Source organism: Rhipicephalus sanguineus, chromosome 8, assembly GCF_013339695.2.
Source record: "Rhipicephalus sanguineus isolate Rsan-2018 chromosome 8, BIME_Rsan_1.4, whole genome shotgun sequence".
NCBI classification, from domain to species: domain Eukaryota; kingdom Metazoa; phylum Arthropoda; class Arachnida; order Ixodida; family Ixodidae; genus Rhipicephalus; species Rhipicephalus sanguineus.
In genome coordinates this window covers 32,442,063-32,467,385 of record NC_051183.1, presented here as the reverse complement: position 1 = coordinate 32,467,385, position 25,323 = coordinate 32,442,063, and the positions used below count along the sequence as shown (strand labels likewise).

Here is a 25,323-nt window from a genome sequence, read left to right as displayed (position 1 = left end):
CACGCACCTCGATGCTGCCGAGGCAGTGTTGCAGGGCGAGGTAGAACCGGGAGAAGTAGACGGGCAGTATCTCCTCGCCTGTACGCTTGGAACAAAACAGGCGGCAGAGCGTGCCCACGGCCTCGGCCTGGCCGGCCTCGAAGCTCTCGACACTGAGGCATGGTGGGATCTCAATGGCCTCAGGCACACCCGGAAAGGATGCCGAGCCGCCTCCCGAGGCAGATGCGGCACTGCGAGTGCTGCCGCTCCCGCTTCCGCCGGACTCGAGCAGTGATCCCGAACGGGAGTGCATGCTGCTCTCGGCGCCTGCACGTGCGGGCAGCGTGAAGCAAATCCCGCGGTTATAACCTTCCTTTTCTATAATTCTTTTCCTGTGTGTGATTTATGTGTTGGCCCCCGCAATTCCTAATGAATAGGCAGTCAACGCATCAATTTCAGATGGCTGTTGCCGTACTGTCAGTATCTTTATTACGGCAAAAACCTCAGATGAGACACAAAAGTGACCATCAGCCTCAACACGAACTGATGCAAAAAATCGTCCTCATGTGTTGACATCATCATGATGTCACAGATAACTAACACTTGTGACGTCATTATGATATCCCATAACGTGATGTCACATGATGGCGCCATCACATGACATCGTCGCTTTGTCAAAGGTGAGCTAATCTCAGAGGCAGTGCAAAATCACGTTAGGTGTAGACAGTTTTCAAGAGGGGGCTGGGGATGGTGTATATCAATACAATCGATTAATAAGAAAAAGAACAGGAAGATGGCTTTTGCCTTTGAGTCATCCTAGGTGAATGCATAAATGCGTAACTTTTTTTCATCCACTGTAATTGGGCTAGCATACAGTACTTGTAGCTTAACTTCTAAAAACCCTGTATATCTGCATTATCTAAAGCTACATTATTTACACAGTGCACCATTTCATCACAGTTGGCCTTTGAATGGGTACGGTAAGGTTAGGTCAGGATGGGTTACCGGTATCGGTTGGATTGGATTAGGTTAGGGTAGGTTAGGTCCACCAGGTCTCCTCACCATCAGTTTGAGCAAGACCCGAACTGCCTTGGGCGTCCAGTTCAGACCCCACGAGTGCAGCCTCGAACAGCCACGCACCGTACAGGTGCAGCACCGAGTTGCAGCGCGGCCGCATTGGAGCGGGCGTTGGCCTTAGCTGCTGGGGCGCAGCAGTGGCTGGGGGCGTCGGCGGCGGAACCAGCGGAGCCGCGGCGAGTGACGCTCCCGTTGTTGCCGCCGGTGCCAACGCTGATGATGTGCTCGCGCGGATGTTAGAAAACACGCCCGGCTTGGACATGCCTGCTAGAAGAAAACCGTCAACGTTGCTGCAGAAGTACAGTTGCATTCTAACCTCGATATAACGAACATGGATATACCAAATTATCGGTTATAACAAAGTAAATGAAGAATAGTCTTGTCATAGACACGGTGTTAAAAATAAATGTTTATAACGAATTTTCGGATATAACGAAGTTATTTTCGTGGCAGGTGTGACTTTGTTATAACGAGGTTTGAGTGTATACCCCTTTATAAGAGGCCCTTATGTAAGGGACAATTGGGTATAAGAGACACCAGTGTGTCCACATCAAAATAAGGGTTGATCAGATAATGAGAATGTGGTACTATACTGCTTATAAGAGACACCTCATATAAGGGACGAGAAATGCTCCCCAGTACATGACTTATAAAGGGGTTCAACTGTAGTATATACCTTCGATGTATCGAGGGCTTTGTTGACAAAGTAGGCGTTCGTATCAGAGGCATCAAACAGTGCCAACGATACAAGAATAAATGCGTACGAAAATAATGATCCTATACTCTGTGACAATGTACAACTTCAGTACAATCTCATACAAAACTGTGGCGTGCCTGCCCTGAACCTCCATAAAAATGTTGTGCAAGCTGACAGCCCTAGTCTACTTCAAGCCTAGGTGCCTTTTGTCTGCTCACAAAAATGCTAGGCCTATCAGACAGTGAATGTTTGTCACTTCCATCTCAAATGTTATCCTTGAGTGAGTACCGATAACAGGATCTCTCACAGAATTTGCGAGGATGCTTATATTTCCAACCTAAAACAAGGTACACAAAGATAAATGTGCAGAAAAATTATCTTAAGCATAGAAAAGTGCATTAAATTTCAAGTTATCTTTGGCTTGGACAGTGATACCTGCACTACAATACTTAGGTCGCCACTGACTATAGCGGTTATTGCTAGAGAAAGCCTATGCATTGGCCGTCAAATGACTCAGATTTTTGAGCTTCTACATTTTATTACACTGTCTAATCACAAACCACACACCTTTCAAGTTCGAGATGGCGGTCATACGTGTGGCCCCCCTCCTCTGGTGTGGAGGTGTCGTGGTTGTTCCCGAACCGGTGTTCGAAGTCACCGACCCGCTTCCCACAGAAGAGGAACTGCTGTGGGACGTCAGCTTCTGGTGGTCCTCTTCCGCCGCAACGGGGCTTATGCCTGGTGGAACAAAATTACAGGAATGACAGTTTTAAAGACGCAGTACTGTTGCGATAACGCGCTCTCTTAACCCCTTTACTCCCAATCCCGCGATAACTCAGGCGACGACACATGCATAAACCGTGCCAAGTCCCGAGTGTACTAGTTTTGCCTTTTTAAATCACTCCCTGCCACTCGCGAGACAACACTTGTAAAAAAAAAAGATAATGCGGGCGTGTCCTGCTGTCTATGGAGGGAACATATACTCAAACGTCGATATAACGAACACGGATATAACGAATTATCGGTTATAACGAAGTAAGTGAAGAATAGCCTTGGTAATAGCTACAGTGGTTCGAATGTATGCTTATAACGAATTTTCGGATATAGCGAAGTTATTTTCATGTCAAATGCGACTTTGTTATAATGAGATTTCAGTGTAAACAAATATAACTTGTAGTGAACTTTTTGACAACAGATGAGTGCGTCATCCACATCAGTGTCAGCTCTCATCTCTTTACCAGTGTCTCAGCGGCGCAGCCATGGCGAGTCAGCGTGCCATGTGCGCACGCTATTTGACAGACGAAGAAATTTGAGGAGCTCTTGATGAATTTGGACTCCAAATTAAATGGATAATTAGTGGCTCAGCCACTAGGAATTAATGGCTAATTATATGATTTCGATAATTAATTCACTGTTTGTAGTTTTCTCATAATCGTCAATTTGTGTGTGCTACTTTTTATTTGATGAGGTAATCCCCAATAAGAATGTTTTTGTTTACACGTCCTGAAGAACAGCATTGATAACACAAAAATTCCACATAACATGCAAAACAAAAAAACCCACAGGGAGTGTGGAGCAGTGCCAAAAAAAAAAAAACAGCACTGAAAGAGTTAAAGGAACACTAAGAGAAAAATGATTTTCTTTGTACTAGTAATAATAATTGATGGGGTTTAACGTCTGTCCTTGTACTAGTAAACTAGAATTTCACAGTACCGAAAGCACCACTCTTACTGCGAGAAGACACTTGGTAAGTGAGGAAACGTACAAAAATAAAATATAGGCGGTGACACCACCCTGAAGTTCCTGCACCAGCTCGCTGGGACGTTGTAGATTTTGATGGAGTTTACTAGTGTCTGCATAATTGTTTTTTGGTAAAAATTGCTTGCACTGTGTTTTAACAGATCCAAAGTCTTAACATACGAAATTTCAGAAAATTTCGTTGAACAAATGTGGCGCAAATATGCAAAAGAACGTTGAAATTCGTGATGTCACGGTGGCATTCACACGCTTAAGTTTCGAAATTTGAACTTCAATTTCTCTTCTCGTAATAACGAAATTCAGAAATGAAATTTGAACTTCAATTTCTCTTCTCCTAATAATTACCCTATGATGATGAAATTAATGACAATAGAGTTCTGAAAGAATACCTTATTACCTTATACTAAACTGACTTAATATTTCACTTTAGTGTCCCTTTAATTATATATATAAGAATTCTCAACCATGTACAATTGGAAATTTCTTTTTGGAACAGCAACTATTCGACCATGTACTAACACTATTCCATAATTTTTACAAGGCATTGTACAAGGCCACACAAAAGGAAATGCTCGCAGTGCTGCTAGTTTCGGGTGCTCATGACAGCCATCAAATAAGGTGATTATGAGCCAGGTACGAGCCAGAAAGGAAGACTGCTACAGGCTAATAGGCCTGAACAGCACATGCGTGCGGTGATGTTTATGAAAATAAGGCACTGTGGCAATAACACTTCTTATTACAATGATACAGCAATAATAATCACGACAATCATAGTGATGAAGGTGGCAATTTGATGGTCATAATATCAAAAGATGATGCTAGCAGTCGTTAACAACAGGCCTATACCATACTATGGGATACAGAATCACTATTCCGTGTTGGCCCTCCCCGAGTGGCCATTTCGAAATACGCCAGGGCCATCCACACGGGCAGCGCCAGCGATGCGAAGCATGATGACACGAAGCAAGCGAAATACAGTTAAAACTCGATCTAATGAAACCCAATTTTACAAATTTTCCGACCTAAAAAAAAGAAATTTCCATTCCCCGGCAGGTAACAACAGAGTTCAATATTGTCGTGAACTCGAATTAACGAAGTTATCATGGCATAAAACCCCATTTAACGAAGCTTTTTGTAAACAAATGAGGAAGTAGTGCAGTGATTTCTTTCTAATTTTCACAAAGACGGGTTTTTCTTCAGGCAGGTGCTGCAGCGCCATCGCCTTAAACATCTAGATGCCCTGGTAACAACCTTAGTTTTATTTTCACAAGGCTGCACACTGCACCCATGCACGGAACAATGGGCCTAACAGTGGGCAGTGCCTTTTCATAGCAAATGGCCCTAAAGGTGTCAGTGGTTTCTTGTTCCTGTAAATGCTCCTAAAGGAACACAGTGTGTGCTTTTGTTATTTACCCCTTCAGACGCCACCTATGAAGAACTGTCTGTAATTGCGTTAAATTGACACAGCACTATTTCAAGGCACTCCATATTCTATTGCAACAAAATTTCGTCCTAATACTAAGTTGATCTATGTTTTTTATGGTAAGTATTTTTAATTAAATTTGAACTAAATATCTACAGTGAAACCTCGGTGATACGATCACGGCTCATACGAATTTCGGGGTGATACGAATTTTTCGTTGGTCCCGGCCAAGGCCCATTGGCCTGCAATGTAATGAAGTACGGTTGTTACGAACCGATTTTTACCCAGCGACGTTTGATACGAACGTACGCTACCGCCCAGGTACGAAGACGTGCTGTCCGCGCTGTCGCGGAAGACGCGCCGAGCACGTGCGAGCGCGGGAACGCAAGCGTGGGCATGCGCGCCCCACCGCCAAATTGTCAGAATCACTGTGTAAGAAAAACTCTTCTTACGGTCAGAATAAACCTTTAGAGGCGCTTCACGGCCTCCGAGATTTTGTGCGCAAATCTTACAGGCTCTTATGTGCCTCCTTGTGCCTTCGCGTTTAGATTACAGGCACTGGCGCCATGTTTTTTTTTTTTTCTAACGCGTCGACGCGTGCTGCTGTCGTTGTACTGTGTTTACACGTGCCTGCCTCGTGCATCAGACATGTATGAAAGGTGGACGAGGACCGAAAGATGGCGAAGACGGTCTTGGCGAAGGAGTCAGGCCTCACAACGTCAACATGCGCGACCGTTGAGGTCGCACTTGTGCAGGCACGGCCGTAAATCACCGAAAAAACATACGCAACACCTCCGCGATAATAAAATCATAACACAGAAGCGTGGTTCTGTAACGTTGTGGACTTGATCCATCGCGTCAAAGCGCTTCTTTTGTTACTTTCGCTGCAGTACTCCAGTGTGATGCAAAAAAGCATACTAAAATTTGGAAAGGCCTACTGCTGTCGCGGGTCGCAACGCTCCTGGTTCATTAATTAAATACGCGCGTACAGGCCGTATAATTACGAGTGCTGGTATGATTGCCGACATCTAAAAACTTAACTGACAATCATGCAGAGTTCTTCCTGACGTTGCTGCGGCCCTGAAAAACAATAAATGAAAATGTACGCCAGCTTTCTTTTGTCGCATGCTAATTTTCTGTTGCTTTCTGGTGATACGAATTTGGGATGATACGAATATTTTTGGTGGTCCCGTGACATTCGTATCACCGAGGTTTCACTGTATTTATCCTGAAGTCATTCATGTTCTGTTTTTGCATAAATAGAATCAAATCTCAAGCTAGAAATAGAGTGCAAACTTGTTTTCAGTTATGTTCATTTCAAGCAAAGAAAAATTATGCTTTTGACGTGGCTTGCAAAAAGTGGCACGTCAAACGACTCGACGAAAATGGTAGTGCCTTCAGCAAAATGATAATATGCAACAGTACTCAGCAAAATGAAGTTAAATGAAGACCCATTTATTAGGCAGGAGGTGCAATTCATCCAAAACTCAATGAATCTTGCCCTTTCTTAGCCACTAGTCGACATAACTTGTAAAAACAAGTGGGGTACACAATTGTGTACAAAGCGTATCAATGGGTTAATGTTTTATGCGACAGATGGCACTGATCATCTCCTCACAACTTTCCTGCTCTGCCTGCTCGCACAATCACTGCGTGTGTTCCCCCGTATTTGCATAGCAGCAGCTTGCCGTAACGTCGCGTGACACGTTTACCTCGCCTGTATCGCCTGGATACGGGAGACTTTATATGAAACGTGCACGCGTGTTTAAGTGGCAAATAAAGTACAGGGGCAGCTTTGGGGTGTCACTACACTACAATTTTAGATATTGAAGGACCGAAATACTATTCCCTCCTCAATTTTATGAAGTTCCTCATTTAATGAAATAACTCGAGCGCAGTCATCACTTCGTTAAATCAAATTTTGACTTTCGTATTCCACATTCTGCAGTACGGTATAGGCTTGCAAAATGGCACATCCGTACCCAGGGTAGCATCGACGAGGGTGGCAATGCCCATCATGGCCCTGTGGAAGATGTGCGGCAGCGCAGCCAGGCACGGGTTCTGGAACGGGTCGACGATGGAGTCGCTGGCCTCCAAAAGGCTGTAGAAACCGGGCGTCTGGCTCACAAGCTCGGGACGGCACAGGTCCACAGGGTTGCCCAACACGTGTAGGAAGCGGTACCATGCCTGGGCCAGCTGCTCGCCGCTCAGCTCCGCGGCGAGACTCACCGCCTCGTCTTCTGCATAACGGCCACAGACATACCTGAGGGAACTAAAGTCGGACGCATCTTGAGAAGGCCGAAGAGGCCCCGTGCAGATGATTGAAGCATGGCAGCCCACTGCCTCCACGACTATCATCAGCCTGACAGCGCCCCCTGCAGGACAAAGGCCTCTTCCATGTTCCGCCAATCAACCAGGTCCTGTGCTTAATGCGGTCATGTTATACCCGCAACCTTCTTAATCTCATCTGCCCACCTAACTTTTTGTCTCCCGCTCGGGCGTTCGCCTTCTCTTGGAATCCAGTCAGTTACTCTTAATGACCAGCGGTTATCTTGCCTACGCGCTACATGCCCTATCCATGCCCGTTCCTTCTTCTTGATTTCGACTAAGATGCCCTTAACACACGTTTGTTCATTGACCCACTCTGCTCTCTTCTTGTCCCTTAATTTTACACCCATCGTTTTCCTTTCCATTGCTCGCTGCACCATCCTCAACCTAAGTTGAACCCTCTTTGTAAGCCTCCAGGTTTATGCTCCGTAGGTGAGTATCGGTAAGATGCGACTGTTATATACGTTCCTCTTGTTGGATAGTGGTAAACTGCCATTCATGATTTGAGAGTGCCTGCCGAATGTGCTCCACCCTATTCTCATTCTTCTAGTTACTTCAGTCTCATGGTTCGGCTCCGTGCTCACTACCTGTCCTAAGTAGATGAATTCCTTTGCCACTTCCAGTGCCTAAGTGCTTTTTCCCTTCCAAGACTGTTGCACATTACTTTCGTTTTCTCCATAATAATTTTCAGACCTACCATTCTGCTTTCCTTGTCCAATTCGGTAATCATCACGAGTTGCAGTTCGTCCCCTGAGTCACTCATCAATGCAATGTCATCAGCGAATTGCAGGTTACTAAGGTACTCTCTATTAACTCGTATCCCTAACTCTTCCCAATCGAGGGCCCTGAAAACCTCCTGTAAGCACGCAGTGAATAGCATTGGGGAGATTGTGCCTCCCTGCCTTACACCCTTCTTTATTTGAATTCTGTTGCTTATACTAGGCGAATTCCGCGACTATACTCGGTTACCACTTAAGAAAATATGTAGGCTAAATTCACAGAACCATAGCACGCATGCTAGCTGGTTTTCGCTGGAACTGTAAGTACTTTTTCTCGGCTAATGTAAATACCATGCATACTAAGAGCTAAAGGTTCATGTCTGCCCGAGCAGCGATGTCAGAATCCCTGACAAATCTTACCAGGACGTTCAAGTTTCCTACCTAAAACCAGGGACACAAACCTGCATCTGTATGGGAAAGTCAACTGTCTGAAGCACTCAAAAAGTGTTTAATGTCAATAAAAATGAGCAAGCGCTACTGGATGGACCATTTATGCAAATTGTTAGTGGGACGGAGCTGACATTTATTCTTAGGTCATAAGTGAGTATAGTAACTAAGTGCAGATGGTAAACACTTCGCTGCAGACACTGAGGACAAAACAGCTCACCCAGTTTGAGTTCCGGGTAGTGGTGTCCGTACATGAGGCGCAGCATGGCGGCTGTCAGAACAAGGTTGATGCGGTTCCACTGCTCGACGAGTGCCCCGCGATGCCTCCACGTGCAGCAGAGCTCGCGGAACGTCTTCCACAGGTTAGGCGACGGGAAACAACGGCTGCATGCCAGCAGCCACACCTCGAACAGCGCCGTCAGGATGCGCTCGCACATGTGGCTACCCATGTCATCTGCGATGGTGAGCACGGTTACAATCAGACATTACAAGCATCGCACAGATGTACCATAAAAACCACAAAGATATGAGGATACACAGGTCCAGTTGCCAGTAGGATCAAGGCTTGTTGTAAGTATGTCACACATGACCAAAAAATACAATCCAACACCATTATAACGACGTCCTCAAGACTTTAAGAATACATCGTTGTACAGATGACTTCGCTATAATGGTGTATTCAGATGACAGACCGAATCCAAATTTGGAGGGGCGGACGGAGCATCATGTCACCTCACATCAGCGATTCTTCTCATCCACGCCTGGTCCGCGTGGTTCGCGGATGGATGATCCCAACCTGTTTTTCACATCGGGATTCTGGCAGCAGAACGCCGCTGCAGCTTTAAGTGGACAAACAGGCTGGCAACCAGTACACTTTTCTTCTGCTCAAGCCGTACTGCTGTCCTCGCAGTTGATTGCAGCTTTGCTGGCGCTTAGTTCAGTTTATTTCTGGGGTCGTATTCTAAGACGATCACCTTTGAGATATCTATCGCTTTTAATGCGCGCTGGTTGGCACGTTGAAGAGTAGCGGGTAAGTTGTCGTTATCATCGCACACGCAGGATTCCGTGGCAGGCAAAGTGGCGCTGTCGCCGAACACAGTTGTCTCAGAACACAGCCCGTGTTTGAAGACTGATTTTAAGGTCAAGATGTGAACCAAGAGAAAGAGACAATGTGCAACAGTGCAATGTGCACTGTCAGTACCTGTTATCCGCAAAAGAAAAAAAACTGCCGATATCAACACATCACTGTATCCTCCCTTTGTAGGCGGGGTCTCACGCGTGATAGCAGCAATGTCAGTTTTCAGCAGCACTCTGTAAAGCAGATTTTTCTTCCCATCCAGCCATTTTGCCAACAACATCATTTTCACCGAAACAAATTACAGTCCTTGACAATGCTCGACGCTCAACAAGGCTTGGTGAGCTTTGCGTTCTGTCGGCCTCCATGTTGTGGAATACTCTCAAACCGGTCTGCTGGCAGTGGGCGCAGGTGAGCGCAGAGGCTGCGGTCAAGAGTAATCCGGCTCACTTGTGCTGTTCCCCCTTAGGACACCGTCCGTCGTGTGGAGGCGCCTGCGGGCGGATCATCCACGGATTAGCCGTACGCGTCCACGACAAATCCGGATGATTCGGTCCGTCGTTTGAATGCACCATTAAGGTCACACACTGTAACACTTGCAATAAAGCGAAGACAAGGAATCCTTAATTACACAAGTCTTTCTCTTGTATAGGCATTTGACTGGTCCCACGTCATCTCTGACATCCATTATAAGGAAAAAAATTCTGTACATGCAGAGATAACGTGAGGTACAACACTAGGCCCGCAGGGACCTGGGGTTGTTGGCAGAGACGGCAACCTCAGAAGCGAGATGGCAACCAGCAATCTCGCTTTAGGACCGAAGCAGATTACTAGCAAGATGGGCATGCGCACTGCACTGCTTTTAACAACCGTTGCTGCATGGAGCAATGGCCTGGCCGCTCCAGGCCTGGCTGACCAGTAGAGGAGCTCCACCTGCAACCACCCTTCTGCTTTGCCTAAGTTACAGTGTGCCGTTGTGTGGGGTGCAGTGAAACACAAGAATGCCCACTTTTCACTTGAAGTGTCCCCATTAACTGCAATAGCAATTAGGGGACACTAACTACTACTAAAGGTAAGGTAATATAGGGTGATTCCACGTAAGATCGAACAAACGATGGCTGGTCGACCTCTCAAATTTATTTCAAAATTTTATATATTATTGCCTGATGAGTGGAAAGAAGAGATCCGCAATTTGTTTTGCCGCCAAAAATTTTTTCGAACCACAGGAAATCAATAATGACGAAGAGGTGGAGTGGAGCGCTCATCCGCTCTGCTGTTTTGGCCAACTTTCGTTATGAATTGCACAAAATATATTAAAGTTAGGTAGCTGAAATTTATTTACCTAAATATATGCATGTTTTTGCTTCTGCTCAGGTATTTTTAGTTTTTATGTGTAGTGTAGATGTTTTTATAAAAAACGTCAAAAATGGCCCAATCGGCAAAATTTTCTTTACTTTGAAGGTCTTTATCTCAAAAAAGCCTTGTAGGAGAGGTACGAAAATTTCGCATTACGTTCTTCGCATGCGTATCTACCAAACTGCCAAATCTTGTATTTATATAACTTTTCAGTGAAGAGATATGATCGGGCTAAGTTCAAGAAAACACCGAACAATGAAAACTTCTGACGACAATTAAAAAAAAAACCCATTTTTTAAATTTCTTAAACTTTGTCCACTTATTCTCCTCCACATCAGCTTTCACAATCATTAAAAACATGTTGCATAATGTCGTTGCACTAATAGTTACGGCCCCTCCAATGAGACCCTTAAACAAGGATGGGAAATTCCGACTTCTTGCCCAGCAAGTGTATAAAATGCAGGCAGGATTGAATTTCTTTTTATTAAAAGGTCAGCAGGTACCTAAAAAGGTGTCGCCGGCACTGAAGACGTTAATTTTGAAATTATTTGGTCACTGCAGCGGCCACGAGCGCGGAGCTACCGAGTAGGCGCGCGCGCACCCGAGATGCTCGTTGTAAGAGACGGCGCAGTGAGAGCTCGTTCTCGCGTCCTCAGACCGATTGAGTTCAAAACAGCAACACCTCTCGGGTGACTTGAACGCACGTGCACTGGACCTTCGCTATTCTATCCGCCCTCTGTTCACATCTCAGCTAGACGCTGATAACACGGCGGAGATGGAAGCAAGATGAAAACTCTATGAGGGAGCTATATGAGCGCTCGCTTCACGCACGCTGCTGCCACAGAAACTGCGGTGCGCCAGTTGCGATCAGTGGAAAGCATGAACGTGGCGCTCCAGTGGCAAAGCAAAATATGAATTGTCAAAGGGAAGAAAAGCAAAACTATCGGTAACCGGATGCGCTTGTCTATATTAGATGTCGGCAGCAGACGGCGTGAACTGGCCACGCGTTCGGTGCGCTGTTCACACTTCATTCGGCGCGGATAGTTCTTGTGCTTTGCTCTTACTCTACTCCTCCTGTGCGTCTCATGACGAGAAAGTATAGCTCTGAATGAGTCTATTGTGGAGACTACCTTTCGAAGCACAAGAAGCTTAAAGGAGTACTGACACGAATTTTAAAAAATTTCGGATTGTTGCTATAAATAAAAATACTGGTGTCGAGAAACGTAAAACAACTATTGTGGTGCCTGGGAATGCATCCTATATATTTTAATTAGCGCCACCTTAAAAAGACACTTTCGGTTTCGATATCGAGGGGGTGGCTTCTCAGTGTCGTTTCATAGCAGTGTGACGTCACGGAGATACAGAAATTCGCGACGTACTAGCGGGAAATCCGTCATCTGCTCGTGGTGCAATAGACAACGATGAATGAACTGTCGTCCAGTGACCCTGACAGTGATTTCTACGATTTAGGCTGCATGCAGGACGCAGAACTCGCGAACTCGGAGGAACTGTTTTGACTTGTCGGGATAATGTCCTTGCAGTGTGCCTGGCTTGCAAATGCTCAGCGACGAAAACTTCAAAGTCAAATTAAAATATTTTATACGTGTTCTCCGACTCCAGTGTGTGGACAGCGTGGACACTGCATACCAACGAAGCAAAAAATGTCCCCTTTGCGATGTCTCAAAATCGTGTCAGTACTACTTTAATTATTGCAAAGAAGCCAAAATTTCGCAGAGTAACCGACCTAGACATAAATGCTTTGAAGGAACGTTTAACGCCCGAAAAATCACTGACTGTCAGTGAGACGGACTACTTGTGCTACGCGTGCTTTTGCTACCACTGCAATGGAAGATCTTCACGGAACGCACAGTTTAACGATGACATTCTTATGCCCCCTGAAAAAGAAATCGACGCAATTAACCAGATCACTGCGACTACCGGTGCACGTGCGTTCAAGTCACCCTAGAGGTGTTGCTGTTTCGAACTCAATCGGTCTGAGGACGCGAGAACGAGCTCTCACTGCGCCGTCTCTTACAACGAGCATCTCGGGTGCGCGCGCGCCTACTCGGTAGCTCCGCGCTCGTGGCCGCTGCAGTGACCAAATAATTTCAAAATTAACGTCTTCAGTGCCGGCGACACCTTTTTAGGTACCTGCTGACCTTTTAATAAAAAGAAATTCAATCCTACCTGCATTTTATACACTTGCTGGGCAAGAAGTCGGAATTGCCCATCCTTGTTTAAGGGTCTCATTGGAGGGGCCGTAACTATTAGTGCAACGATATTATGCAACATGTTTTTAATGATTGTGAAAGCTGATGTGGAGGAGAATAAGTGGACAAAGTTTAAGAAATTTAAAAAATGGTTTTTTTTTTTTAATTGTCGTCAGAAGTTTTCATTGTTCGGTGTTTTCTTGAACTTAGCCCGATCATATCTCTTTACTGAAAAGTTATATAAATACAAGATTTGGCAGTTTGGTAGATACGCATGCGAAGAACGTAATGCGAAATTTTCGTACCTCTCCTACAAGGCTTTTTTGAGATAAAGACCTTCAAAGTAAAGAAAATTTTGCCGATTGGGCCATTTTTGACGTTTTTTATAAAAACATCTACACTACACATAAAAACTAAAAATACCTGAGCAGAAGCAAAAACATGCATATATTTAGGTAAATAAAGTTCAGCTACGTAACTTTAATATATTTTGTGCAATTCATAACGAAAGTTGGCCAAAACAGCAGAGCGGATGAGCGCTCCACTCCACCTCTTCGTCATTATTGATTTCCTGTGGTTCGAAAAAATTTTTGGCGGCAAAACAAATTGCGGATCTCTTCTTTCCACTCATCAGGCAATAATATATAAAATTTTGAAATAAATTTGAGAGGTCGACCAGCCATCGTTTGTTCGATCTTACGTGGAATCACCCTATAAGCATCTGGGACTCCTTTTCACTCAAGACCTCCCGTGGAGCAAGCATATTGAAACAATATGCAATAATCAGTAAAAAAAGCTTAACCATCTTCAACGGACACTTTGTGTGGCTTCCCAGGACACTAAGCCACTGACTTATAACACGCTAATCCAGCCAATTCTTGAATACACGTCTACAGCATGTAACCCTTTTCAGAAAAATTATTCACTGTACAGCCTAAAGCCGTCTGTTTTATATGCTGTAGATATGACAGATATTTTTTGCTTTCCCTCTATCCTTTCTAGTCTGAACCTTACCCCTTCGTCAATATGTCACGACACTGAATGTTTAAAGTTTCTGCACTCTCTAAATAACTTGTTGTGCATCAATTGCTTAGACAAATATGTTAAGTTCGCTGATCCCTCCCGTTCTCGTAGCTCTCACAAACTGAATTTGTTTTAACATTTCAAACCAGAATCGACACGTTAAAACGCAATTTGACACTGGAATGCTTTACCAGGAGGTGTCCGTGAATTGCCGTGTCGCGACTTTTTGTCTGCACTTGATGTGCGATGTATGATCCCTACTCCCGCAATTGCCCCAACAGGGCTGCAGTATGTAAAAATAAATAAATAAATAAATTGCTATCGAAATTATAGCGCAAGTCCTGTTTATGCATCCTTTATGAGGTTGTGGTTATGACGCTAAATCTATTGTTATTATTATTATTATTATTATTATTATTATTATTATTATTATTATTATTATTATTGAACATCTCGCAACTGCCCCAACAGCAAGTACTCCATTCGAACCTCGATATAATGAACACGAATATAACGAATTATCGGTTATAAAGAAGTAAATGAAGAATAGTCGTGTCACTACAGTGTTACAAATATATGTTTATAACGAATTTCTGGATATAACAAACTCATTTTTGTGTCAGATGCGACTTTGTTATAACGAGGCTTGAGCGTATGACTAACGACAAGAAACCTTTTCTGGATGGTGGTGCCAATAGAACATCGTTGACAGCCAGCAAAAAGCGAAGGATCTCGTCCCACGTCTCTTTCTCGATCTTCGTCGACTCCTGGGCAACCGTCTGAAGCCTCCTCAGCACCTGGTGGCAGAGCACAGCCTGGCGACTGATCATGTCCGTCTCTGAAAGAATGGACACAGTTCTGCATGCTTTTCCAAAGAGACCATAACCCACAGTTCTTGTGCCAAACCAAAAGTTTCGCACCTTGCTTTAGAACAAAGAAAGGACACCACAACCTCAAAATTACATTAAAAAGAAAAGGATGAAATTGCATCACTACATATTCATCATCAACAAACTACACTATAACTGCCTCACATTAAAGGGGTACTGACACAAAATTTCGCGGCCGAGATAGCCTGCTGGATCGATTCCCGTGTACGTGCGTGTACCATCTGCAAGATATCGACAGCGAATAAAGCTTGGAAGGTATTTTATATGAATTTCGAAGTTCGCAAGCGCGATCCAGCATTATAGGCCGCACCTGGTGCATTGACACCCTCGGAGGTGACCCGAGGTGACCCCCCTACTTCCCCTACGTAAACATTTCAGCTGGTACAAGTTATGATGACGTCGTAGCCGCCATTTCTGTTTTGACGCGCTTCCCGACGAACCGCTCCTCGCCAGCGGGTCAAACCTGAAGTTATTCGCCACGTCGAAAATTCCTTCCATCCCCGCCGCAAGAAAATCGTCGCCATCAGACGACAATGAGCCCGACTACGACAGACCGCGCGGAAATGCGTCACTGTTCTGTGTGCCCACGTGACCGAGCGTTTCACTCGCTAGGTGGTGATAGTTGCACCCAGCGGCTTGTCGTTTTTGGAGCTCTGTCAAACCGAAACTGAGGCTGTGTCGGTAATGAGGAGCTTGTAATTAATTATCTGTCGCGCGCTGCAGCAAACGATGTGCCGTGTTATGACTAACAGGCCCCCAGCAACACATTGCAGCAAAAAAACGTGAGGCGAAAATTTTTGTGTCAGGACTCCTTTAAAAACGAAAATGTTGTCATCATTATCTATGTTCATTATACACAGATATTAATCATACACTTTTTATTATTACTATTGAGGTTTTATGTCCCAAAACAACGCTATGATTATGAAGAAGCTGTAGTGGAGGGCTCTGAAAATTTCAACCACCTGGGGTTCTTTAATGTGCACCTAAATCTAAGTAAACAGGTCCCTAGCATTTTCGGCTCCATCGAAAATGCGGCCGCAGCGGCCAGGACTCGATAACACAACCTTCGGATCAGCAGTCGAGCACTACAGCTACTAGGCCACCACGACTAGTAATCATACACTTTATTTTTTTACAATTGCGTTAAAACTGATCATTTCTCATATAAAATGGGTTATCAAGATTCAAATGCAACTTTTCTTTTGAGCCTTTTACCAAGAACAACTGTCGTTTTTGTTAAAAAGAAAAGAGTGGAGACTTTCGATCCAAACACTAACGTTGCCACAGCAACTGCACCTCTGGTGTATGTAGTCCCCTAGTCAAGCGAGAAAATGCACGTGGCATTTCCTCTTGTTTACAGCCCACAGTTCATCTATTTGTGCAGTGCAGGAAGCTGACATGTGGAATGCTGATTGTGCACACTGCACATTTACAGAACATTGATGTTAACAATACATTGCACAGACAAAGCAACGCAAGCTTCATTGCCCCACACATCAACACGACATAGGTGAGACCAAGTGGTGTACGTTTGAGAAATGGGGCAAAAGAAAAGATGAAAAGGAAAATTGGACCACAAATATGGCAAAGCATTCCTATCCAGCTTTAAAAGATACGACATTGCGCCCTCTCTCGCATCATATGTGGAACCCTCACACAATATCCGACACAGAAAAAATTGCATATGTCCAGAAGAACGCTATATTGTCACTATGACATGCATTTTTCCCCTAGTTCCCATCTTCATAGTCTTCAACTTACTAGCCTCTCTTCTTGTCATCATAATGAATCCTTAGTTTCTTTATACTCTGATTCATTCGCCGTGACTTCCTCCACTAAGCAACTACATCACACCCGCTAAACCAAAATTCCACCAGGCATGAGCTTAATATGTCTCCTATTCATCACCGAACTGATCCGTATAAACACAGTTATCTTGTCCACACTATTGAACTATGGAATGCTTCACCCGGCCATGTTAGATGTTTATTCGTTTTGTACGTTACAAACCACAGATCCTCGTGTTCAGCGCATCTTGTGCTGTTTTGCAATTTTTCTATTTGCGAACACCACTCCTGCAATAGCCCTTCAAGGCTGCAGTATGTTGAAATAAGTATATAAATGAATAAATCAATTTCCTTTCACCACGATCTAATTGCTATTGCAATTAAGGCTTTTGCAACTCACGGCTGTCCTCGCGAGGCTCGAAGAGGTTGTACAGGTGGCGCAGCATCCTCCTGAAGTACTGGTTGGCATCGTCCTGGACCGGCTTGGGAACGCACGGCTTCGGCTGCGTCAGAGCCTGCATCCACTCGCAGTAGACGTGGACACAGTCCCGGATGGCCTCGTGCTCCGCGAGTGGCAGCCGCAGCCCGAAGCAAATGACCTAGGGGGAAAGTACTTGATCGTTAGCTCTAATTTAGTTATTCTGTAAGTAAAACGACAGACACTGTAGAAAATTTCCGTCTGGACTCGCTGCACTGCCAAAGGCTCTGTTTCGGGGCGGCTTTCTGGTACTTTCGCTTACAAACCTAAGAAAAACTGTGAGCCCCGCCCATAGGACTGCGGTGTGCCTGCCCGTCACCTGTGAAAGACAGTCGTGCTAGCTGGTTTCCACTAGAACCATTAGCGTTTTTTCTTGGCTAATGTAAATACTATGCATATAAAGAGTTAAAGGTTCACCATTACTACCTAAAGCATTACGTTTGGTTGACCAGCGATGTCAGAATTCTTGACAAAATTTACCAGGACGTTCAAGCTTCCGACATAAAACCAGCAACACGAGTGTGTGTCTGTAGGGTAAAGTCAGCTACCTGAAACACTTGAGAAGTCCTTGACGTCATGTAAAATAAGTAAGCACTATTGGTTGGAGCATTTATGCAAGTTCTTTGTGGGAGAGACAGTGATGGCTGTGGGCGGAGCTGGCATTTTTTTAGGGGCGAAGCTCCTTAAGGCGGCACCCGTTCGTCCCTCGTAGTCGTAGTGCGTAACCAGTCTTACGCTTTGACCTCCAAGGTGGTGCTGGTGGGAGATTTCTCCTGTGCGTTGTTGAACAATAAAAAATACGCAGCGTTAGCTAAAAGCCGACTTCTTCTGTCTCTCATTCCCATTAGCAGCCATTCTTTACCTCCAAGGTAGTGCCTGGTGAGATTTCTCCTGTGCGTGATTAAACAATAAAAAATTTGTTCAAAACGCCGTTGATTGATGAAATAAACCAACGAAAGACGGGAGATGTTTTGTAAAAGCAAAACGAAAGAACGCCAGATGTTTCTAAAGCAAAACGAAAAGACGCCAGCTGCTTAACGAAAGACGCCAGATGTTTTCTAAAGCAATGGTTTTCTAAACAATGAAAATTCACAGCGTACATGTAAAATTAAAGTGAGCTGCAAGTCGTCATAACTCATCGAACTTTTAGTATAAACGCGCCCGATCTCACGTCGGTGATGATGTACTGGGCAGAATTCACGGAAGATTCACGGTTTACCGATGAACCTCCGCAGCTTCGCCCACTCATCATCATTCACTCCGTGGATATGTTGTGATTTTTTTTTTTTAGGTTGTAACTGAGTGTAGCATTAGAATGATAGTTCAACTTATACAGCATAATTTCTCAAACAAACACAAAAAAAAACCAAAGTTCACCGACACATCATGAACACTGAAAGAGCATTGAGCATTGAAATAATTGTCATTTCTGGAAAAGCATGGAGTGCTGATGAAGCAAGCGATGCTTCGTGAACTGCCTTCTTAAATTTTAACACTTCTTTCCACAACAAGTCTCAGTGTCGAAATGCTGGATCAAGCAACATTCTTTGTTCAACAATTTCTCATCACAATGAATGATCAGGTTGCGATGTCAACAAGAGGTGTATACGCCTAAAAAAATAAAATATACATAAAGCACACCAGGCCATGCAAGAGTATAGCAAGAAGCAAAACAATTAGAAATGTATACCAACAGTGGCTGGGTATTGGGCATGTAATTACAAAGTTAATTAACTGAGCTTTGTTAATTAGTTAACATCACCTAATTAGTCCTGCATATGGACTGAAATGGCCTGCACCCAGAGAAGTGTTGCACATTGTCAAGCTGGTGAGAGAGTGCAGCCTTTACGTGAGTTTAGCGTATGGCAATCCAGCTGTCATGAAATAATTGCAACAGCTACTACAGGAGATCATTAATAAGTATTGTACTAATTAAAACATGTAACCTGGTATACATGTGTCTCCGTATAATATGCTATTCATGATACTGGGCACTCGTGATGCGTTCTGGCAATGTCTGTATTCCTGACAATGTATATATGTCACTTAAAGGGACACTAAAGGCAAATAACAATTTATGTCAGAGTGAAAGCTCAATGTATGACAACGTCTAAAACGGTAATATTATCAACAGCAGCACCCTACTTACCGAGAAATTAAGCTAAATGTATGACACGATGAGCGCCGCTAGCGGCACATTTTGGAAATGATCCCGATGGCTTGAGAGAGTTCGACTACAATTAATCACTCGTAATCAAACTAGCTGCAATAAAAAAAAGAACCTTCCGTGCATCAAGAGACGTAATAAAATGCTGCCTGTTCATTCCTGTTTGATTCATGGCAAAAAGAACCTCTTTGGCGTTGCCATGAGGAGAGGCGCGCGTGGTTCAAAGGTTCCGTTTTCGCCGAACTGCGCTTCACCCAGCACCCTGCTTCGCTCACGCAGTCGCGTCTCAGTGGTAGTTTCGGTATCGTGTACTGCCGCGTGTGTTTTGCGTGCTCGTGGAGGTCGCTCTGACAGAAAGTTTGACAAAATGCCACATGCATGTGATGTTGCTGGATGCCCGAATGGCGCACGCCGCCAGAGCACGCCGCCGCGCAGTAAAGGCGGGCAACGTTGGGCACGGCAACGGTGACGTGAGAAACACCGCTTTTAGGCGGCTGATTTGAAGTGCGTTAACACGATGCGGACCACTAAAACGTGATTTTATTTCAAAATAAGCACTTCCTTGGCACAAAAGTAGCACTAAGAGGTTTCTGGACAGTTATTTCAACAATCAACATCGACTTGATATTTGCCTTTAGTGTGCCTTTAAATACTGTAAGCATATTTTTTGTCTCTTAATATTTGTTACATTAACCTCATGCTCATTGACATGTCATTCCTATGTTTCCTACATTTTTATTGACTCACTTATTTCAGTTGCTTGTACTGGACTGAAACTTCAACTATTGTAAGCACCTTTCTTGTATTTCATTATTTGTTTCATTAACTTCGTATATTCTGATGTCTGCCATTGCTATGTTGCCATAATGTATTAATTACTACATTGTAAAATTACTAATAGGGGGTCCCCCTGACAGTTTTGTAACACCGGGACCTCCTAAAGAAGAAGATCAAGATAAGATGAAAGATAAACATGAGGATGAAGATGAAAAAAAAATCTGCACAATGTATGCACTGCTCATTGACAAGCCTGTCGAATAGCATGGGTGCCACCTACCTCCATGCACCAGTTGACTTCGATGTCAGACACCAAGGTGCTGGGCTCGCACTTGGCGATGTTGATCCCCAGGTTGCTAGCCAGCGAGTGGAGGACAGCGGCGACCACGTTGCGGCCAGCCGCGCACGGGAACTTCTGGAGCACGCTGGTGCTGCGCTCCTTCGCATCTTCGGTGACGGGGAGCACCAGCCACTCGGAGTACATCCTTGGAGAGGAAAGTGTAAGTCATGAGTACCCGAGAACATCACGGTACCTGGTCACAGCACTGAGTACCTGAGCAGGCCACATCCAAATCTGATTCGAACATTGTATTTTGCCCTTTCAGCGTTTCTTGCTTATACAACAACCAGTACTTGTACATGTGTAATGGTGTCCCGTTTTTTGTAACCTTCCTATACCGCTCCTAATCGAGCACTTATGCCTGCAGTACTGAATCAAAAAATAAAAATTAACTTCCCCAAGTAAACAATTGTGATCAGCAGTCTGGACGAAACTTTGCATGACCACTACGTACAATTACCCCTTAGCCACCGTGATATAAAATTCGACCACCTGGGGTTCTTTAACATGTACCTAAATCTACGTACACAGGCATCAAGCATTTTCGCCTCCATCGAAAATCCAGTCGCCACGGCTTGGATTCGATCCCATGAAATTCGCGTCAGCAGTTGAGCACCGTAAGCACTAGACTACCGTGGCAAGTTAAGCTAATAGTTCAAATTCAAAATTCTAAGGAGCATGTATATTGTATAGTCTGCAACCGAAACATTGAACTGAACACTTCGATGGTGTGCTTCATGACACCGCATCCAGTTGCCTTATACAACGAAATTAGTGTTCACGTGGTTGATAGATAAAACGCAGTAGGGTACGGATTTGGGCTGGTTGGTGCATGACTTCAAGTAGAAAACAGCGCTACGAGACGGGACGTCCCGTCTCGTAGCGCTGTTTTCTACTTGAAGATAAAACGCATAGATTTAAGTTGTTGCTACAATCAGCCCTTCAGGAGCGATTGTGATGTGGCTGAATAAACGCTTGTGTGACACGTACAAACAAGAATGTTGCAAATACGCCAGGCAGTTGCCATCCTACGATGCAAAGAAGGGCGATTCACTGCCACTCTTCTCAATCGAATGCGATTGTGCTTAACGAGAGAGAGTCATCGCAGTTACGATATTACTCTCATGACTTTCTGTAATATCAGGTTTATTTAGTTTTGAGTATGACAAGGTGGACAATTCAGCAATTACGCTAGAGCTGATGTACTTTGATGCACCTTCAGAAAATTAACGAAACTGGATTTTCCTGCTTACAACGAGCATGTCGAAAGATCCCAAGTTTGCTGAAGCTGCGTTGTGCATGTAGATCGCTATGTTGGCTCGAAATTTCTCATTAACATAATCTAGCATGGCTCTTGGTATAGAGAACTTTCTTGCATACAGACATCGCGTTGATAATCACACTAATTGACGTCAGGGGTGCCAAGGCAGCGAGGACTTCTACATTACCCCGAACACTACAGGTTCCTTCAGGCCAGTATCAACGTCTCAGCGAAGTAATGTCGCACAAAGCCACGACGGCGGTTTGCTGTAAGGTACCGAACTTCTTCTCTTAGTGCAAAAGATGCATCACAAAACGATCAAACCAATAAGCAGAGGTAAGCATTCGCATGCACAAGAGGAGGATGTCAGCGTTGGTATGCGTCGGTGACTGACTGATCCACGCGCTCCGAAGCGGTGTCGCTCAATTTCGGGGTGCCAGCAACAGAAACCTCACCTGTCTCGCTGGCGAACCATCTTAAGAGCTTGTGCTGTCTCGCTAACGCATAGCACTTGACAGTGAAAGCGTTGCCGCAGCCGTCAGATCGGCAGTGTAGATGTTGAAGCTGGACGAAGCGACACACCTCCCCAGAGTGCCGATGGTAAACTCGCGCGTCAGACACTCCACAACTCCCCGCACCGCACAGTTATGAAGAATTGGCTTACGAATGACGACGGACGGTACTGCTATAAGGCAGTATTCGCGATTACGCGTGAAATTGTCGATAATATGATCGAGTTTTCTTTCTCTAGCTTCGGGGATCAGCTGGGGACACGCTACAACTTGCGGGGAGTTTTTCCTTCAGCAACTGATGATGATGCTATTACAAATATTTCGAAACTGAAACTTAATTTGAGAGCATGGCGTCGATGGCGTTTTTGACGTATAAACTTGTTCCGAACATGCCGGTTCTGACGTTACTGTAGCGCTCAAAAGCACCCAAACAAAGAGATTTCAAAGGAATTGCTGCAGTGGAAATTATGCCTCAAGAGTGCAGCCGTACTAAGGAGGTAGTTCAAAGTTTGAGGCCGCACCCACTTTCAGATGGCCGCGGTCGCCATCTTATTAGGGGCAGAATAAAACGTTACCGTTCTGCGAAGAAAAGGGGGCGTTTCCTTCTCACGCCTTACAAGTTTAATAGGGCCAATTTTTCCGGACAGGTACTGTCCAATGTATGTCTTTATGTTACCGGTTTCCACAAGAAAGGTCAAAGTCCTGGAAAATTTTATTGGAGATCAAGATATGTTACTTTCGTCTGAACAACGATCTCTTATTTTAGAATTGACCTAGCGTTTACACTAACAGAGCGAAACAACTTATCTCTAAGCGAACACCACCCGTAGAGGGCTTGTCTAAGCGGGCACGCAAGAGTTTCCATCCCTATCCCCTCCCCTGTTTTGCCGGATCGAACCAATAAAGTTGTTCTCTCTCTCTCTCTCTCTCTCTCTCTCTCTGAGGTAGAGTGCGTAGGTGCTGGCTTCACTTTAGCCGGTAAGGTGATGCGAGAGCTTCCACTCCAGCATTTTTAAAGACGATAGTCTTTCTTGGGGAACTTAAACGCAGAAATTTTGGTCTGTCTGTCTGTCTTCTGTTTGTCTGTCTGTCACCCGATTCAGCAACCCGGCCAAAGTTGAACCACTTGCTTACCGCCCACCCATCTTGAACTGGTACGGCTGTTCATACTTGTGAACGTTGTCGAACAAAAGGTAAATATTACGCATATCTGAGGCGCAACATCACTAAGTATTAGGTGGTGTGTTCCTTTAATAGAAAATATATAGATACGCAATTCTAAAGACCCTAGTTTCTTAAGCTGCGCGGCTGCGCTGAAAATGCTATGCTATGCGCGCCGACGAACGCCCTGTGCCACGGAGGAAGGAAACCCTCTGCACAAGATCATGTTTCCCGACGTATTGCCAGATGGCGTCCATATCTCACTCAGCGCCTCCTCTATCGTCTTTGTACGGCATTTGCAGCGGAGCACGCAGATACGCGGCCAATTTTTTAAAAAGCCTCCTTGACCCAAAAGCATGTGGCTCCCATTGTGGCTCCCTATCATAAAAGTATTCCAGTCTCTCTATCTCAATGGCCTTCGAAAATCGAAAATTACGCCAAGTTGTCAAATTCCGCCATTTGTCGGCTCTGATTGGAACAGAGGGCTGCTGACTCTGATATGTCACCTCGCTTCTGCAGTCGTGTAAATATGCGTGGCCTTCAAGACAGATTTCTTTTTTTATTTAAGGGGAGAGAACGGCAGCTCGGTGATCCGAATCTTAATTGTTCTAAATTTTACAGCGGAGCTATTATGCTTTTCGTTATGCCGTTACGCGTTCGCAGAAGCCGTCATCATTATGAATGGCGTCTTCCTTTATAGCGCGTGCAACGTGCAACGCAGTAACTCGGCCTGCGCGCGCTGTCTTCGTCCCGGTCTTCATCTTCTGCTTTGCTCCCCGAACATGTGCGCCCATTGCGCGCGCTCTCCCGCTGCACCAATTTGTCCGGTGTGTGACGCAATAATTACTCGGATGGGCGAGAGTACGAGTACGGAGAGAGATAAAAAAAGAGAGAAAGAGAAACAAAAAGATAGAAAGAAAGAGAAATAGAGAGATAGAAAGGGAAGAAACAGGAAAAGATAGAAAGACAGAAAAAAGAAATGCACAGAGAAAGAAAGAGATAGAAACAGACAAAAAAATAGAAAAACAGGGAGCACGACAGAAGGAGAAAGAGAGAGAGAAAGAAAGAGAAAGCGAGAAATAAAGTGAGAGGGAGAAATAAAGGAAAGAAAGGGAAAAAAAGATAGAAAGAGCGAGAAAGAGATAGAAGGAGAAGCAATAAAAAGAAAGAAACAACAGATAATGAGCGGAAGGAAGAAAGAGAAAAAATAAACAGAAACAAGGAAGGCCGCTCAGCTCCGCCGTTCCTTCACGCTTGGCACCAGTAGTTAGAAGCTGCCTTAATATTTTATATTAGAAATCGAAAGTTGTACGGAATTTGCAAACTCGATCATAAATTTTAGAATTAACAGAGCACCAAGAGCAACAATCTTTTCTTTTGCGCGTTGTTAGCGTGTGCATGTGCAGGCGCTAAGGTAGGCAGTTGCAGCCTTGAGGAAGACAAGTGCGCGTGGGTATGAGCCAGTCTACTTTAGGCGACAAACAAACAAGCTTATCGAGACGTTTGTTGGCTTCAGTCAGTGGCGTAGCCAGGGTGGGGCACACCAGGCCTGTCCCCTCCCCCCCCCCCCCCCCGATAGTTTTTTCTGCCATGGTATACAGTGGACAACATGGCACTCGGCCACATTTACCTGCCCGGACCCCACGTCGGATCAAGGGCAAGTCCCCCCCCCCCCTTCGCACCCCGGAAAAAAATTTCTGCCTACGCCACTGACTTTAGTGGCACCCCGTCTTCCAAAGATTTTTCATCGCTTCAAGGTTCCGTCTTCCCCTGAATTTCTATCTTTTCTGGCTAGAGATATCTTATTCATATTGAAAGAGGGACGGCTTTCCGTTCCTCGCTTTGACACCTTTCC

General features: G+C 44.7%; 1 protein-coding gene across 3 annotated transcripts in view; it reads right to left on the bottom strand.

Annotated features, from left to right (window-relative positions):
• Positions 1–22,590, bottom strand: part of LOC119401671 (ral GTPase-activating protein subunit beta) — a 65,552-nt gene extending 42,962 nt beyond the window's left edge. For 2 of the 3 annotated variants that reach the window (XM_037668595.2, XM_037668597.2), the window contains exons 1-9: positions 22,251–22,590; positions 20,475–20,679; positions 17,173–17,371; positions 14,766–14,930; positions 8,649–8,882; positions 6,917–7,174; positions 2,321–2,491; positions 1,042–1,323; positions 8–306 (exon numbers count right to left, since the gene is read on the bottom strand). In XM_037668595.2, the coding sequence (XP_037524523.1) occupies positions 8–306; positions 1,042–1,323; positions 2,321–2,491; positions 6,917–7,174; positions 8,649–8,882; positions 14,766–14,930; positions 17,173–17,371; positions 20,475–20,679; positions 22,251–22,270 (1,833 nt within the window). In that variant the 5' untranslated portion in view covers positions 22,271–22,590. The remainder of the gene's footprint in view (positions 1–7; positions 307–1,041; positions 1,324–2,320; positions 2,492–6,916; positions 7,175–8,648; positions 8,883–14,765; positions 14,931–17,172; positions 17,372–20,474; positions 20,680–22,250) is intronic. The other variant, XM_037668596.2, reaches the window with a different exon arrangement.
• Positions 22,591–25,323: the final 2,733 nt, after the last annotated feature.